Genomic DNA, 19,065 nt, shown 5'->3' on the forward strand with positions numbered 1-19,065 from the left:
CACAAATCTGAGAGCAACCACACAAGACAAAAATGCACATTCAATAAAAAAGAAGAGTTTAAAATATTTTTTAGAAAGAAAACTAGAACCCAAGAGGTTATTTATTTCTCAAATGCCCCAAACAACATAAATGCAGGAGGAGTGAATAAATATAGCCAGCTAGGACAGCAACAGCAACCTGGAGGAGTAGGAGGCCATGGACACAGGGCAGAGATGTCCAAGCAAATGTAGAAAAAAAGTCAACAAAAGAAGGTATAGTCCAGTGGTTGGGCAGGGTCCCTACTCTGGGGCAGTATTCCCTCTGTTGCCCGCAGCAATTATCATGGTTGTAGGAGTGAGGCCCAGTGGAAAAGGGAAATCCATGGTGTAAAACTCAGTAAGGCAGTGGCAGAAAGCACCTAGCAAGGCATATGGATAGGCATATTGCAGAAAAACACTGTTGAACATACAAGACTGTAATGGAATACTGTTTACCCTGTAAGAAATGATGAGCAGGAAGAGGTCAGAAAAACCTGGAGGGGGGAAGCTGGGTAGTTCAGTGGATTGAGAGCCAGGCCTAGAGACGGGAGGTCCTGGGTTCAAATTTGACCTCAGACACTTCCCAGCTGTGTGACCCTGGGCAAGTCATTTAACTCCCATTGCCTAGCCCTTACCACTCTTCTGCCTTGGAACCAATAAACAGTATTGACTCCAAGACAGAAGGTAAGGGTTTTTATTTTTATTTTTTTTAATTTTTAAAGAAAGAAAAAAAAAACCTGGAAAGAATCCAGACCAAAGCAAACTTTTTCGTTTGCTTTCTTAAATTTTTTTAAAATTTTGTTTGAGTTTCCTTCCACAGAAGGATTAATATGAAAAAATGTTTTACACGATTGCACATGTAAAATCTACATCAGATTATTTACCATCTCAACACAGGTGCAAGGGTGGGAGTAGAATTTGAGATTCAAAATTTTCTTTAAAATTTTGGAAACTGAGGGCAGCTGGGTGGCTCAGTAGTTATAAAGCCAGGCCCAACGATGGGAACTCCTAGGTTCAAATCTGGCCTCAGACACTTCCTAGCTGTGTGACTCTGAGCAAGTAAGTCACTTAACCTTCATTGTCTACCCCTTATTGCTCTTCTGCTTTAGAACCAACATATAATATTGATTCTAAGACAGAAGGTAAGTAAGGGTTTTAAATAAAATTAAAATGCTGGAAACTTTTACATGTAATTAGAGAAAAAGAAAAGAAAAAATGTTTTAAAATTATGAAAATAATGAAAGTACCAGGATAACCTTTGTCAGACTCTATTTACCATATGAGGTGGGAGAAGACAAAGGGAAGGAAACAATCTGAATTGCAAAATGTCAGAAAACAATAGTCAAAAATTATTTCTATGTGTAATTGGGAAAATTTTTAATTAAAAAAAAGGACCTAGCAGGAAGACTCTAGAATTGTTACCCTGGAAACTTTGATTGTATGGAGAACACAGAGAAAAGAAAGCACAAGTAGTCAGGAAATCATGGATGGAGGATCTAGGGTAAACAGAAAGAAAAGTTGGATAATGAAAAGAAATCCTTTTTGTTTGGTTGGGGGTTTTTAAACCCTTACCTTTTGTCTTAGAAGCAATACTATGTGTTGGTTCCAAGGCAGAAGCCTGGTAAGGGCTAGGCAATGGGGATTAAGTGCCTTGCCCAGGGTCACACAGCTAGGAAGTGTCTGAGTTTGGATTTGAACCCAGGACCTCCTATCTCTAGGCTTGGTTCCCTATCCACTAGGTGCCCTAAGAAATCCTTTTTTGGAAAAGGGTGCCAAGAATGAACATTTTAAAATTTAATGAATTCCTCCTTAGCTGAAGGGAAGGCAAGAGGAACCTCCTTGATTAGGAAAAAAGAGGAAGACATATATAATTAGATAAAAGCAGGAGAGAAAAAGAAATTGTTAATCACAACTCTAAAGGGAAATGGGTAACAAATGAGAAGAGGAAATAAAGGGTGAAGGGAAGAGAGAGTAGGAACAGGATCACATTTAAAAAGATTAAAGTAAACTAGAAGAACATAATATTGTGTTTATAGTAGAAGAGGGGATGAAACTAACTAGGGCAAGAAAAAGCAATTTTAGAGCCAGATAGAAGAGAATAAAAACTTAACTCATAACTTTAAATGTAAATAGATTAAACAATCCAATAAAATGAAAAAAGGATGAAAGACTAGAGATAAAGATAAATGGAACAGATAAACAAAAGAGATTCAGAAACAACAGAACTCAATAACCAAGTGGTTCATAAGAGTGGAAAACATAAATTACCTAAGGGAAAACTCCCTATTTGATAAAAATTGCTGAGAAGGGGGCATCTGGGTAGCTCAGTGGATTGAGAGTCATGTCTAGAGACGGGAGGTCTTAGGTTGAAATCTGGCCTCAGACACTTCCCAGCTGTGTGACCTTGGGCAAGTCACTTGACCCCCATTGCCTAGCCCTTATCACTCTTCTGCCTTGGAGTCAATACACAGTACTGACTCCAAGATGGAAGGTAAGGATTTAAAAAAAAAATCTGCTGAGAAAATTGGAAAGTAAACTGGCAGAAGTAAAGCTTAGGCCAACATTTTATACCACACTCCACAATACATTCTAAATGGATATGTGATCTTAATATTAAAGATCATACACTATTTAAAAATTAGGAAAAAAGCTGACTATATACCTATCATTGCTACTGGCAGGAAATACATTCTTTTATGGATAATGTTTCATTTTTTCCCACTTTCATGTAAAAACAAGTTTTGGCCTTCATTTCTAACATTTTGAGATCCACATTTTCTCCAACCCTTCCCTCCTTTCTCCCTCTCTGAAATGGTGAACAATTTACTATTGGTTATCTGTGTTTTATTATACAAAACATATTTCCATATTCATCATGTTGTGGAAGAAGACAAACAAAAATCCATGAAGCGAATAAAGAACAGGCTACTTCAATCCACATTTAGACTCAGCTTTTTCTCTGAAGTGGAAGGCATTTTTAATCCTGTATCCTTATATAAGAATAGTAAGTCATTCACAATCAATCATCGTAAAATATTGCTGTTAATGTATACAATGTTCTCTTGGTTTTGCTTACTTCATTCTGCATCAGTTCGTGTAGGTCTTTCCCGGTTTTTCTGAAATCCTCCTGCTCATCATTTCTTTACAACAATAGTTTTCCATTACAATCATAGACCATAACTTGTTTGGTCATTCCCCAATTCATGGATATCCCCTCCGTTTCCAAGTCTTTGCCACCACAACAAGAACTGCTATTACTATTTCTATACAATTGCTTTCCCCTTTTTCTTCTCTTATCTCCGAGGGATACAGACCCAGGAGTGGTATTGCTGGATCAAAGAGTATGCCCCATTTTATAGCCCTTGGGGAAGAGTTCCAAATTGCTGTCCAGAATCAGGTCACTAAATCTCCAGTAGTGTATTAGGGTCCCAATTTTCTTACATCTCCTCCAGTCAACCCTGCTAGGTATAAGGTGGAATCTCAGAGTTGCTTTAATTTGCATTTTTCTAATTAATAATGTTTGGGGGCATTTTTTCACATGACTATAGACTACTTTGACTTCTTCATCTGAAAACTACCTGTTCATGTCCTTTGACAGGGGGAATGACTTGTCTTCTTATAAATTAGTATAGTGGTAGTCTCTCGGTGTCCAAGAATGACTACTGTCTTTGTGCATTATCATCTATTGATGTACCCTCATGTGGCTTTGGAGTCCAAAGGCTGAGGCGCACAGTTTGTGGCACATGGGGCATGGGACGCCAGTTGTTACGGAGGTGCGATTGTGGTCTGGTGTCGGCGTTCACGCGCAGCAGCAAGACGTCGACGTCGCTCATCTTCAAAGGTGGTGGCGGCCTGGTGAATGTGGGCTCGCCAGCTGCTTCTGTCAGAGGCAGCGAGTTCTAGTGGCTTTGGTGTCCTACCAGCCCACTTCAAGTTGGACTTTAGCTGATCCTTGAATCTTTTCTTTGGTCAGCCTTGTTTCCTGAGTCCAGCTGACAGTTCCCCATAGAATGCCTGTCTTGATATTCGCTGTGGGTCCATGCGGATGACGTGTCCAGACCATCGTAGCTGGGTTTGGAGGACCAGGACTTCGACGCTGGTGGAGTTGGCTCTGTCGAGGACTTCCTGGTTGGTGATTCGGTCCTGCCATCGGATCCTCATGATTGACCGGAGGGAGCGTTGGTGGAATTGCTCCAACTGCTTCATGTGCTTCCGGTACAGTGTCCAAGTCTCGCAACCGTACAGGAGCGAGCTGAGGACCACCACGTTGTACACTTTGAGCTTCGTCGCAGTGCTTACACCTCTGTGTTGGAGGACTTTGCAGCGCAGCCGCCCAAGTGCCTGGCTGGCCTTTTGGATCCTGGCATTGATCTCGTGGTCTAGGGACCCGTCATTGGCGATGGTGCTGCCCAGGTACTTGAAAGTGTTGACGTTAGAAAGCTGCATGCCGTTGATTGTAATGCACGGCTGGTTCGTTGGCCTCCCTGGTGCAGGTTGGAACAGCACCTCTGTTTTGCTGAGGCTGATAGTTAGGCCAAACAGTTTTGTTGCGGTGGAGAACCTGTCCACAATGGTTTGAAGATGATTTTCTTGGTGGGCCATGAGAGCACAGACATCTGCAAAGAGAGCTTCCAGGATGCGTCTCTCTGTTGTCTTTGTTTTTGCAGTCAGGCGGTGAAGGTCAAATAGTGAGCCATCCAGTCGGTATTTGATGTAGACGCCCAGGTCTAGATCCATCACAGCATGTCATAATACTTGGGTGAAGAATAGGTTGAATAGCACCGGAGCAAGGACGCAGCCTTGTTTCACACCATTGGAGATGTTGAAGCGATCAGAAGTTTCTCCACCAGATAGGACTTCCCCTGTCATGTCGACATGAAAGAGCTCTCTGTATAGTTGAGAAATGAGGCCTTGGTCAGAGATACTGGATATACATTTTTTCCCCAGTTTTCTTTTTTCCTTCTAATCTTGGTTGCATTGTAACGTTTTAATTTAATGAGATCGAACATATCCATCTTGTATCTCCTGATGCTCTCTCTCTCGTTTGGTCATAAATTCTTCCTATTCACAGGGGGAAATCTACTTAAACACGAAGTAGAGGCAACTACAAAAGATAAAATAATAACTTCTGAAACAGAAAGCCTTCTGCTCAGACAACATTGACATATATAGGATAAGAAGGGAGATGGTCATATGGTAAAATTTTTGTATCAGATTTCTCTGATAAATATTTGGCATCCAATCGGTACACAGTAAACAATAATGTCTATAACGAATGGGCAAAGATTACAAACACATTCTCAAAAGTAGAACTGCAAAGTATTTACGACCCTGGAAAAAATATTCCAAATTACTAATGATAAGAGAAATGCAGCTCAAATCAGTCTTGGGGTTGGCAAATCAAATGGCAGTAGTGAATGTTCGGGGGAATGAACAGGCACACTGATGTGATGGGAGGAAAGGCCTGGGGCCAGGAGACAGTGCTTTGTTCCAGGAACAGCTAGGAAGCCAGGGTCACTGGATCCAAGTATACCTGGCAGGGAGGAAGGTGCCAGAAGGCCAGAAAGGTGGGAGATGGCAGAGTTCTGAAGGGCTCTGAATGCCAAACAAAGGTTTTGTATTTGCTCCTGGGGGCAAAGGAAGCCATTGGAATTTACTGAGTAGGGGGATGAGGCGCTCAAAGGTCCTGTTGGCAGCTAATGGAGGCTGGATGGGATCGGGGAGAGCTTGGACACAGGACGCAGGAGAAGAACGCCCATGTCAGAGAGGGGGGCATAGGAGAGACGCTTATCCCCTCCTCCAGGGTAGCCCAGGGTCAAAGATCACTCTGGAAAAAGGGACAGCGTGGGAAGAGCTGGGCCTTGGGCCTGCCTGGCTAGCCCGGCTCCCTCTCTTCCCCTCGGTGGGCTCTGGGGTCCTCATGTGAGCCTCCATGCTCTGGGCCCTGCCCATGATCTCAAGTCTGCCCAGGACTCCAGAGGCCTCTGGGTTTGGGTATTTGCCTAAAGCAAACCGTGGAGTCGGGGAGGAAGCAGGTTAGGCTTCTGCCTGGGGAGTGCGGGCCGAGGCACCTGCTCGCCTGTGTGGGAAGGTACAGCTTGTCCCCACATTTCTGAGTCCTTTGTAAAGACGGGTGGGCACCCCACCCAGTCCTGGGAGCCCTGTGCTACATCGGGCCGCAGGGAAGAAGCGGGGCTGGGGGGAGGGGGCTCCGAAGGGCTCTGAGGGCAGAGGCCAAGGTCCCGCCGGGGCTCTCTGTGCTGTTCTCGGCCCTTTCCTCCACCTGTACACTTATCAGTCTTGTGTTCCTCTGTGGTTAAGGGGCACCACCCTAACCTGGAAAATCCTCTCGTTTATCACCCTTCAATAAGGCAGACGTTCAAAGCCACTGCCTGGCAATAAAACGTGTAGGGTGGAGCTGGCCTTTATTTTTTTTTAATGCAAAGGAATAGGTTTTAATTTATGTGAATGATTAAAGAAAAATCACAGCACACCTGCATCCCCTGAGGGAGAAGATATCTGGGCACCTTAGTTGCCCTCTAAAAAGGCAGTTACTGGGGCAGCTGGGTGGTTCAGTGGATAGAATCAGGCCTGGAGACAGGAAGTCCTAGGTTCAAATCTGGCCTCACACATTTCCTAGCTGAGTGTCCCTGGGCAAGTCACTTTACCCCCTTGCCTAGCCCTTACCACTCTTATCTCCTGGAACAGGTCCACAGTATTGATTCTAAAGCAGAAGGTGTCAGAAATCATTCTTTTCCTCGTCTGCTGACACCCCCCACACCCTCACACCCCCCATGGCACAGGCTGGCAAGGGCTAGAAGGCCTGGACGTAGACCTAAGTCCAGGGCCGTCCAGGGCTGCTCCGGCGGCCGTGCCCGCCCAGGGATGCCTCCGAGCTCGAGGACCATGGCTCAGAAACTGTAGTTCTGTCGATTCATCTCCCCCAAATCACTTAATCTCTTGATGCCACGGTTCTGCCTGTGTGATCCTGAGGATGATAAAACTAATAATACTCAGAAGCCGGATCAAAGGATCACAGGATTTAGACTTGAAAGGCTGCTGGGAATCATCGAGTCCAACCTCCTCACTTGAAAGATGAGGAAACCGAAATCCAGAGGATCACACAGGCGGGAAGTGCCTCCCCGAGCAGGTATGTTGGAGTGTGAATGAATGCTTCCCCACGTCCTGGATGTGGATGAAAGTTAACACAACAGGCAGGGGAGGATTGCCCAATACCTGGCCTCCAGCCTGGCTCTGCCCATGGAGCTGTTGCCACGGCGACCTCCAAACAGCTCCCCCAAGGCCCTGGAAGTCCATATGGGGCTCCTCTCCGAATGAGGGCCACTTTACAAAATGGTGGCCCCTGGAGAGCTTGTACTTTGGTGTCCTGGGAACCGGAGAGAGGACCTTGGACGCCAGAAGCTGAAAAGCTGTTGGATGCCCAGAGAGCATCCGAGTGTTTTTCTGGCCACGCCTCAAACTAACACTTTCCTCATCTATAAAATGACCATATAATTTGCTGCCATTTTTCAATTTACTTTGGTAAACATCTAGGAAGGCAAAAATCTCCCCCTCCTCATAGTCTCATCCCTCTCTGCTGTCCCCCGGACCCCCTACTCTCTTGTTTACAAACTCCTTTACTCAGGATCTTTTCGCTTAACCTTCTGTCTTCTTACACCGATGGAAACATGGATCTTCCCAGGAAACACTGCAAGCCGGGTCAACCTTCTCTTCCATTTCTAAGCTTGTCCTCAGGGACTCAGCCTCATTTCCTTTGTGATTTGACACCGGCATCTAAGATAGCCCAGTGAATAGAGATCCCGGTCTGGAGATGGGAGGTCCTGGGTTCAAATGTGACCTCAGACACTTCCTAGCTGGGTGGCAATAGGCAAGCCACATAGCCCAACTGCCTAGCCCTTAAGGCTCTTCTGCCTTGGAGCAGATACTTGTATTGATTCTATGATGGAAGATAAGGGTTTTAAACAAAAGTAGATACATTTTTATGCCAGGATCCAATTTCTCCTTGTAGTTATCTTTGGTCTTCAGGTCATTCTCTCTCTCTTTTTTTTTTACAGTACTGAGGATTTGGCTCAGTCGGTCTCCCCACACCAACTCCAGCCCTTATTCTTCAGTACTTCCACACACACATCAATGATGCCTTCTAATACCCAATTCATCAACCCGCTGAACTCCCACAGTCCCCATCTTGCTCACACACAGTGATGGCTTGATCTGATCATCACCTATAAATATCACCCCCATGACCCACAACTCTAAAAATCTACAGCCTACAACCTTCTATCCCTCCACTGTTCTCAGCCTCATTCCTCCTAAACCCATTCTTCCTCCTCATTTAAAAACAAATGAACAAAAACCCTGAACTTTCTGTCTTAATCAAGACTCTATATTGGATCCTCAGCAGAACAGTAAGAGCTATACTAGATGATGGGGGTTCAGAGACTTGCCCAGGGTCACCCAGGAAGGGGTATCTGAGGCCAAATTTGAACCCTGGACCTCTCATCTCGAGGTCTGGCTCTCTATCCACTGCGCCACCTCGGCCTTAAGGCTCTTCTGCCTTGGAGCAGATACTTGTATTGATTCTAATTCTAGATCTGGCCCCCTCTGCCTCTTGCTTTGGATCCCACCCTCACCTCTACCAGAAGCTTCTCTCCTCAATCATACCCGCTTTCTTTTAGAATCCATTTTTCTTTATTTGCTAGCTTATTACGACCACCTCCAAATACTCTGAAGTTCCTCTCATTCTAAATAAGCTGTTCACTTGACTCCATCACCTTCTCAACCTATAATCATGTATCTCTTCTCCCTTTCACAGTTAAAAATCCTAACGAGTCGCGTATTAAAGTTACCTCCATTTCTTAACAGTCCTTTGCAGGCTGGCTTCTGATCTCCCTCTTCTACTAAAACGCGCTCTCCAAGGTGAGCAGCAGCCCCTCTTTTAAAACTATTTATGGATGTCTTCATTTTTACATCCCCTTTATTTGTGATTGCATCCTTTTCACTTGTCCTACTGAGGAACCCTTCCCTTATAAGAGTGGTTTCCACTTTTTTGTTGTTGCCCCTTTCAAGTTAGGAGTCAGCTGAGTGATATAATGGATAGTGCCAGGCCTGGTGTCAGGAAAATCTGAATTCAAATCTGGCCTTGGGGCATTTACCAAATGACCCTGGGCAAGTTATTCAACCCCTGTCTACCTCAGTTTCCTCAACTGTAAGATGGGGATCAAAATAGTACCAACTTTCCAGGGCTGTTCAACCTTATCTGTATAGCACCTGGCACAGTATCTGGTACATAGTAGGTACTCAATTGTGTAATTTGAATCTGTTGCCCAAAAACTACTATCCCCAGCAAAACTATGATTCCCAACACCCTACTCTCTTCCTGTCGTTACATGCAGACGTTGGGAGGAGATAAATTCAGTGAAGTTCCGTCTCTCGGCCTCTTTTTCCTTCCTATGGCAGCTTTTTCTTTCTCTCTTCCATTTCCTTCTTATCTCTTAACTATTTATGGGATTATGGGATTATTTATGGGATTATCAGACTGAACAGTCTGAGGTCCCAAACCAGAGCTACCACATGGGTGAGTGAAAAAGGCTTACTCCCTTTCCTGGCTTTTTTTTGAGGTTCTAGCCTCCAGAGAGGCCCCTTGTCTTGGAAGAGGCCTCGTTGCTAGAACCCTTGTTTAATTTACCTTGGGGCCCCTTTGCTGGGGCCTCTGAAGTCCTGCCTGGTTCAGACCCAGCTGAAGTAAATATCCACTCTCTCTCATTTCCTTACTTTCTCTTTCCCTCTATTCTATAAATAAATTGCTATAAAGTCATTCTGACTTGAGTAATAATTTCTGGCAACTACACTCTTATAAATGTAGTCCAACCCTTTAATTTTTAACCCTTACACAATAAATATTATCTTCCGATTCAACAAAAAAAGTATAATTTAATATATTACTCATAATATTATTTACTTATTAAGTGCTTTAAAAACTGCAATAACTTTTGTCCAAGAGCTATACATTAAATTTACATGATATAATTAGAAAATGTAAAATTGTATTGTCTATAATTATAAAAGCTAAAAAAAATTATTAAATATTTTATAAGGGACATTGTATAAGAAGTGAAAGAATTCAGCAAGGCCATATTATTTATTTGTAATTGTATATTATTTGTAAGACTTCATATTAAATTTAATTGATACATTCTGTTGAATATAAGTAACTGTTTTTTAAAATCTTCCATCTTAGTATTAATACTGTGGATTGGTTCTAAGGTAGAAGAGCAATAAGGGTTGGCAATGGGGATTAAATGACTTGCCCAAGGTCACAGAGTTCACTATCCTGACTCTCTATCCACTGAGCCACTAGCTGCCCCCTTATAAATAATATTGAATGAAATGTTACAACCTGAAAGCTTTTTAACATATTATAATAATCATAGGTAAGCTTAATTTTCATGTGGGGCCTTTTTATTTGAACAAAAGTTTACAGCATTTGGCTCATCTCCAGGTATACACAGTCTTAAATTGGGTTCTACATTGAGTATATTTCTGTACTTTTTACTTAAAACAAGAATAAAGTGAAAATGCTCACTCAAATGAAGATATATTATAAAAAGGCAGGAGGATGTTATTAGCTTTTTTGCTGGGAGATAGAAATTCATTTTTTATTTTTAGCCACCAGATTAATCAGCCAAAATGAGTAGCTAGCTCCAGCATAAACAAATTTTGCTATTCTCCTGACTAAAGACAAGTGTTGTATTAAATGATTGTGGTTGTTTATTGTTATTCCAGTCTTGTCTGACTCTTTACAAGCTCATTTGGAGTTTTCTTGGCAAAAATACTGGAGTGATTTGCCACTTCCTTTTCTAGCTCATTTTACAGATGAAGAAAGTAAGGCAAACAGGGCAAAGTGACTTGCCCAGGGTCACACAAACAACTAGTAAGTATTTGAAGCCAGACCTGAACTTAGGAAGATGAGTCTCCCTGACTCTAGGCCAGGTACTCTATATTCTCCGTGCCACCTAGCTGCCCTCATATCAAATGATAAATATTCTTAAAGTTCAATTTCATATACTGCTTTGTTTTGAACAATAATTATATATAAACTAACCTTCATAAGGAAAAGCAAAACTCTTCAATGTAACTCACTTGTCTTCTACCACTGGCACATGGGCAATATATTCTTTCAAAAGAAGTTCTACTGAAAGACTGCCTGACCAATATTACCAACCAGTTCATGTGAAAATTCACCAGACAGGATAGTAACATAAATAAGAAGACAAGTTTAAATGGGAAAAAAAAGGCTTAAAATTCAATGAGAGCCCAAATAAGGTTTATTTCTGCAAGACCTTTTTGTGATGGTCCAGGATGATTCAAGATATAATGCTGAGCAAACAGTTATTGAGCTGACATTTACACTGCTAATATTTCAATCATTTGCTTACACATCTGATGGGGGGAATGGGGGTGGCATTCTGGTGCGGCCTAATACAAACACAAGTGAGGATGTGCACAGGTGTCTGACCATCCCTGGAGAAGCAGGCTGGCCCTCATGCCAAACCTCTGCAGCAGTTTGAGAAAACAATTTGATGACAGTTGAGAAACTCCAAGAACACACTGTCAGAAATCAATCCAAGTTTGGTGTAATTGCTGCATGAACAACAAAATGTTGTGCACATGACCACGAAGATTTCATATCACTCTGAAAATAAGCCTACACTGTTTCAAATAGGCACATGCCTGTTGTCAATAAGGAAAAAGATACCTGTTACATAACTGGCTATTTACTGAATGCCAATAATGAAAAAATTTTCAGAAGCCTTCACAAAGCACTATAATCAATTTAATGGCTATAAAGAGATTCACAAAACATTGATATAACTAATGCAAAATTACGGTATATACTTTTTCTTACTACCATAAAGATTTAGAATGGGAAAAGAACACCAGATAAACTTTACTGCGATAAAAATTAACTACAATAGGTAGTAACTGTACATTTTACTCAAGGTTTGAGAATGGGAAAAGAAAACCCAGATAAACTTTACTGTGATGAAAATTAACTGCAATAGATAGTAACTGTACATTTTACTCAACTTGGCGCCAAGGCCTTTTATATAATGGAAACTACAACTCTATCCAAGACATCTCAGGCCACTTAATCAAAGACCATCCGGTAGCTTCGCTCCTGCTCCTTGCGACGACTCTCACAAACCTTCGATACCTCTTCCACCTTCCGCTGCAAGGATGCTGAATTTTGATCAATCCACTGAAGCGAGTCCATATGTGCATTCAAAATCTTACAGACCTGCTGGAGCGGGTCACCGGTGTCAGGGGACCCTCCAGACACATTCAAGTGCTCGATGACATCCTTGAGGTCCTGGGCCATGCGCTTCAGCTGAGCATCAATGGTCTCTGCCAGCTGGTAAGTTTTCTCTCGCTCCTCGTCAGCATGCTGCAGATAGATGGTCCCGCTCTGCTCCTTCACAGCCTCCTCCAAAGGAGTCAACAGGTCCTCCAGCTCCTTCTGCTGGGACAGGATGAAGTCCAGTTCTTGGTCCAGCCTCTTCTGGTCCAGCTTCACTTTCTCAACTTCTCTGTGCAGAGATGTAATCTTCTCACCGTTCTCAATTAATGTCTGGTCCCAAGCATTCACCTGGGTGGCCTGGTGAAGGAAGTGTTTCTCCTGGTCCTCCAGTTCCAGGCTCCATTTATTTATCAAACTTTCCAGCTGAGCATAAGTCATCACAGAGCTCGGGGGATTCTCCTGATCCATGGTGGGCCTGGGAGCTGGGGTCGCTGCAGGCAAAGGAGCACTGGTGGAAGGGATGATGCCAGTCCCGGGTGTCGTCAGGGGCTTCAGACTCAAAGCCGAGCCCGGCGTGGAAACCGAAGCCGTAGTAGTGGTAGCTGCACTCGCTGACCCAGGAAGCTTTAATCCAAATCCCGGCACTCCAATTGAAGTGGATGGAGCCCAGCTCGAGAGGCTGGGGGCAGACCCCTGTGCAGGGGAAGAGTCTGCTGTGGAAGCAAACAGGGCAGGCCCAGGAGCGGCGGCGGCAGCTGCTGGTGTCGAGCCTGACAGTGTAGAGCCAAAAGCTGACGCAGGTCCCTGACTGAAGCTCGAGGCCAGTGATCCAGAGAGCACAGCAGCAGACCCTGAAGAGGACAATAATCCAAGTCCTCCCGAGCCAAAGGCAGTCTGTGGCTGTGCAGAAGCTGCTGCAGTGGATGCTGGAGGGGCAGCAGTAAAGGTTAAACCTGGAAGTACTGATGGTTGACTGGCATTCCCCATTGAGCCAAGGTTGAAGCCAGTGGTCCCCAGCTGGGAAGCATTTCCACCATGGAAGGAGAATCCTACAGATGATGCAGGTTGGGTGGCAGTGGTAGTTGGAGGGCCAAAAATGGAGCCAGGAGGAGTTGATGCCTGGCTTGGCACATTGCTTGCTATGGAACTGCTAAGTGTCCTGTTGCCAAGCCCAAAGTCCCCCGTGATACCTGAAGAGAGTGGGGTGCCACCGCTGCCCAAAGTTAACTCTGCCGCACTTAACCCTAAGGACAACCCCGCAGTGGCTGGGCCTGGAGTTGGTGTGGCCTGGGATCCAAAGCTGTAGCCTGGAGTCTGTGTAGATGAGGCAGGGGTGGTCGGGGAGAACAAACTAGGAGCAGGCGTGCTTGCGGTAGGCTGGGAGGGAACCATTACCTTATAACAAAGAATAAGAAAAAAAAGGGGGGAAATCAGTTCAGCCAAACCAAAAGGCCAACCATTCCTGACAATACACGGAATCTTCCACATCATCATCCCCATTCCTCCAAAGAAGGGAAGGAGGTCCATGTTCTCAGCTTTTCCCTTTTGCCAGTCTCTGAACCCGTAAATGCAATGGCCTTTTCTCAAGTCTTCACCCTACCTGAGTTCTCATTGTTGACCCTTTCTGAATGGTCTTTCCTACTTTGACTTTAATGACATCTCTCTCTGTGAATGGCCACCCACCAAGACTCCAATTCTTCCAGTGATCTCATCAATTCTAATAGGCCCAGTAATTATCTCTATGTAGATTAATCCCCAAATCCAGTCTCTAATCTTTTCCTTATTTTTGTAAATAAGGAAAGAGATTTCATTTCATTTAGATTATCAGCTTTACTGGCATATAATTCAGTCAAATAATTTCTTTTATGTCTTCTTCATTGGTTATAAATCCACCTTTGATATTTTTGATACCAGTCAATCTCTCCTTTGATTTTCAGAATATCTATTTTAGTATTTTATTGGTGGTTTTTAATTTGTTGTTGATCTGTGCTTTCTTTTGTTGATGAAAATATTTAGGGATATAATTTCCCCATAAGACTACTTTGACTTGAAATTCTGGCAGACTATTTTATTGTTGTCATCATCTTGAATGAAATTATTGATTATTTCTATGATTTGTTCTTTGACAAATACATCCTTTAAGATTTAATCTCTAATTTTTAATAGTTATTCTAGTGGCCATTTAAAATAATTTTTAACATAATGTATCTGATAAAATATATGTCTAATGTTTTTGAGTGTTTTGTAATTGTTAGTGAGATCTTTATGCCCTAATACTTGGTCAATTTTTATGAAGGCATTGTGTGCACAAGTGAGAAATAGGTATATTCCTTTCTGTTTTCATTCAGTCTCTTTGAATAAAGTCTAAAGTAATCATTTTTCTCTCTACAGGGGCCTAAATAACCCCCAAGAACATTTGTTTGTTTTCCATTTAAGGAAAGGTAATGAGGATGTTTTGCTTAGGCTTACAAACTTCTCACATCTTTTTCATCTTCTTAATGAATACAATCTTAGCTGCATAGATTTGGAGCAGGAAGACATATTAAAGGCTACCTTATCCAACTCCCTCATTTTATATAGGAAGACCCTGAGGCCCAGAAGACTTTATGTTGAGTGTGGCTCCAGGCCCAATCTCTACCATCCGGAGTTCTTCCACTATACCTCTCCCTTTCACTTACAAGGATAATGATTCACTTAGGATCATGGGTTTAGAAGATGCTTTAGAGATCCTCTAGTCTGTAGGGTTTTAATGTGCCTTCATGGATAGGATTCAGGATATCCATGAAATGAGATGGGAGGGGAGTAAATAATTGTTTTTTTAAGAATTTCTACCTTAAATTTAACATTTCCTTAAATTATAATTTTTTAAAAATCAAAAATATTATTTTGAGAAAGGGTTCATAGACTTCACTGGCTTGCTAAAAGGGCCCAAGACACCAAAAAAAAGGTGAAGAACTTTTCATCAAGCCAACCTTAGGATTTTACAAATAAGAAAACTGCCAGCCAGAGAATTAAACAATTTGCCTGAGGTCACACAGGCAGAAAGAGGGAGATGCAGAATCTGAATCCAGGGACTCTAGCTCCAAGGCCAGTCTTGGGAATCACAGAAGCTCAGAGCTGGAAGACCTCAGATGCAATCCAATTCAACCAAGGTCAAGAATCCTTTCTACAACATGCTCACCAAATGTTAATGAGTTTTTGCTTGAAGATCTCTAGTGAAGGGGAGCCTACTACATCCTGAGGCAGCAGAATCCACATGTGACCATCTTGATCAAGAATGCTTATTCTCAGGCCATTTGTGTCCCTCAGTGGATAGAGGGCCAGGTCTAGATGGGAGGTCTCAGGTTCAAATCTGGCCTCAGACACTTCTAGCTATGTGACCCTGGGCAAGTCATTTAACCTCAATTGCCTAGCCCTTACAGCACTTTTGCCTTCGTACTGACACTTGGTAGTGACACTAAGATAGAAGGTAAAGAGTTTTTTTAAAAAGTCTGTTCTTTACAGCAAATCCAGACATGTCTCTGACACTTTCCTGCACTATTTCTGGCTCTGTGTCCCAGGGTTAAGCAGGATGGGTCCAAGCCTCTGTCACAAGACAGCCCATAGATACTCAAAGACAGTCATGGTGCCCCCACACTCCTCTCTTCTAGATAAACATCCCTAATTCCTTCAGTGATATTCAAGGCATGACCTTAGGCCCCTGGCCGTTGTGGTGGCATCTTCAGGTCAACAGCATTCTTCTTAAATTCGGTGCCTGGAACTGAACTCAGAACCCCAGATGTCGTCTAACAAGGGCAGAACAGAGGAGGATTAGTACCTGCCTGGTTCAAGAAATAATGCTGCTCTCCATTCTCATTGCACTCTATCACACTGCCAGGCACAACTAATGTTTGTGTGTGTATTTGTCCTGGACAAAACACCAGTCAGAGAGTCACTGCCCTTTAGTCTGCACTACACTCCTACCTGGAATAGAGACTTAGTGGTGGCACATGGGTGACCCAGGAGGCTCTGGCAGGTCCTACCTGCTGACCGAAGCTCCATCTCCCTGGGAGTCCAGAGTTCCAATCTTGGTCACAGGAACTCTTAAAAGCCATCCCAAGTTAAGAGATGGCTGTCCATCTGCCTCAGTGAGGTGACCCAAGCCAGCAAAAGGGCAGGCCCTCAAAGCATCACCACATGTGGCGCTCGCTTGTCTATAGTATGGTTTCTCCAACAATTTTGTGAGGGAGGGAGTCGGGGAACTATTTCTTCCACTTGGCAAATAAGGAAACCGAGGAGGTTTAAGTGACTTGTCCAGAGTCACACAGCTAGTGAGCATCAGGCGTCACATCCAGAGGACTAATTCTACAATATCCTGTCACCCAACTACAATGCACTCACAATGAAAAATGCTCTCCACAGCCTTAAAAGAAACTGTAGATCAAAGGATATCATTTTTCACTTCATCTCCTTCACGAGTTTTTTTTCTTGTATGTGTCTTCTTTCATGGCATGGGGACTATGGAAATATGCATTGCACTATCATACCTAATTCAGATTATTTACCGTTTCCAGGAGAGGGGAGAGAAGAGAAGATGGGGAGAATTTGAATCACAAAATGTCAGAAAACAATTGTCAAAAATTGTTTCTAGATGTAATTTTTTAAAAGTAAAAAAAATATATGCTGTCACCTCTCTGAGCACACACATTAGACTTGGAGCTTATAGTGAAAATGTCTTCTTGCCTGTTTGAGATGGCTCCTAGTTGGAGAACTCTATAGTTTTGGAAAACTTTTTCTGAGCTAACAGAAGGAACCTGACCTTGATATTAATTAAAAGCTATAAATCGTTTAGCCTGCAGAAGTTCATTCACTAAGCTAATACTTCTTGTTAATTTGCTAACTAATGAGTGGCAAGTGACTAATGGTCCTCTAAGAGGGTGCTTCACGAGGTCCCCCTCACTAGTCTGGCCCAGGGTTACAATGTGCTCCCTCATGACAGCTCAGCCAGCCAGCCAAACTGGCCATTCAGGGAAAGGCAGGCGTTCTCAGCTACCCCTAGGTCCTAGCTTCCTTCTTAAATAATCATTTCTATATTGTCTTTTCATGTGGTATCCACCTCAGTGGCACATAAGTTCCCTGACGGCTTAGACTTTTTAATTTTCTGCCTGGTTTCCCAAGATCTAGCCCACAGCCTTCCACAGAGTAGATGCCACATGCTTCTTGGACTAGATTTGATTGTCCTGGAAGTTAACAAAATCCACAGTGATGAGCTCCTCACTTTTATTCACACCCATGTCCTAGAGCAGTGAAGGAAAACCTCTTAGAGCCCAAACAGCACCCTCACACCACATGTGAGCGGCCCCCTTACCCCAGATGGGGGAGGGAGGAAGCATTCCCATAGGTTGCTGGGCAGAAGGGTGAGTCACTGAAGAAATGTCCTCAGGCCTGGTAGAGAGGGGGAGGGGAGTAATTCCCTCCAGCATGCTCCAGCATGCGTGCCATAGGTTTGCCAACATGGTCCTAGAGTGTCTCTGTTTTCTCTCTCCCAACATTACCCAACCCCAACTAAAAACATTTATCTAGCCTTTTGCCCCAACTGCAAATATTCCTTGTTATGGCTCTGGTCAAATAACAAAATTTCTCTTTCTTTCTGTTTCCCAAATAATATTGGCTAGGAGTATCTGTTTGGATATAAACCCTGTGTCATTGAAGACCATCACTTAAGTATTTGCAACCTGAATTTTTTGACATAGGCTAGAGTCTTGCATTATTAAGATCTTTTCTCTTAAAGAAGGATTTCTTTAAGAGAGGGCATCTAGGTGGCTCAATGGATTGAAAGACAGGCTTAGAGAGAAGATATCCTGGGTTCAAATTTGACCTCACACATTTCCTTGCCTATGTGACACTGGGCAAGTCACTTCACCCCCATGGACTGGGCCTTACTGCTCTTCTGCCTTAGAACCAGTATTGATTCTAAGACACAAGGTAGGGGTCTTAAAAAAAAATGAGATACTTTCACAGAGACTCAAATTTAAAATATCAGATTATTTGGCCTCAACAAAAAGTATTGTGCCAACATATAAACTTTAAAACAGTACTTTAAGGTCACACAATTGTTTGGATAGAAAAATTCAAAGCCAAATAACCATGAGCTTGACAAGTTCAAAAATGATTCCTTTGTTTTCATATTCACAACAATCTCCTCTAGGAGATTCTTTATATATATATATATATATAAAGAAGTACATTTTGGGAGTCAGGGAGTGTATTAAATCTAAATCAGGATCCTGAGGCAGAAGCATCTTAGGAAATGAGGCAAAGACTCATTGAATCCAATTGAACAAATACTGATTAAGTGCTAGATATGTATAAAGCCCCAGGCTAGGACCTGGGGGTAGAAAGATCTGTCCTTGCCAAGGAGTCAATGAATGTCTAGGAGTCTACACTAAGATACAAAATGTACACAGATAAGGCAACAGAAATAAATGAGGGAATTAGGAAAGGATTCCCTTAGAAGTAGATACCAGACAAAGGTTCTAAGAAGCAAAGGTAAGAAGGGAACACATTCTAGACATAGGGGAGAGCCAACAGGAATGCACAGAAGTAGGAGATGAAGTGGAAATTTGAGGAAGAACCAGCTAGTAGTCCAGTTTAGATAGATTATTAAGCAAAGTAAATAGTTCAAAATAAGATGGGAAAAGATAGAGCAGCCAGACTATGGAGGGCCTTAAATGCTAGGTTAATTGGTC

General features: G+C 42.9%; 2 protein-coding genes across 8 annotated transcripts in view; both read right to left on the bottom strand.

Moving 5' to 3' along the window:
• The window catches only part of CSTPP1 (centriolar satellite-associated tubulin polyglutamylase complex regulator 1), a 173,384-nt gene that overhangs the window by 128,953 nt on the left and 25,366 nt on the right, over nt 1–19,065 (bottom strand). The gene's annotated exons all lie outside the window — the stretch shown is intronic.
• LOC100016082 (nuclear pore glycoprotein p62-like) overlaps nt 11,346–19,065 on the bottom strand; it is a 33,088-nt gene continuing 25,368 nt past the window's right edge. For 4 of the 5 annotated variants that reach the window (XM_007497404.3, XM_016423506.2, XM_016423507.2 and 1 more), the window contains one exon: nt 11,346–13,732. In XM_007497404.3, coding sequence (XP_007497466.2) covers nt 12,188–13,729 — 1,542 coding nt within the window. In that variant the 5' untranslated portion in view covers nt 13,730–13,732 and the 3' untranslated portion in view covers nt 11,346–12,187. Of the gene's footprint in view, nt 13,733–15,518; nt 16,121–19,065 lie in introns of those variants that run through there. The other variant, XM_056801828.1, reaches the window with a different exon arrangement.

This window comes from Monodelphis domestica, chromosome 6, assembly GCF_027887165.1.
Source record: "Monodelphis domestica isolate mMonDom1 chromosome 6, mMonDom1.pri, whole genome shotgun sequence".
NCBI classification, from domain to species: domain Eukaryota; kingdom Metazoa; phylum Chordata; class Mammalia; order Didelphimorphia; family Didelphidae; genus Monodelphis; species Monodelphis domestica.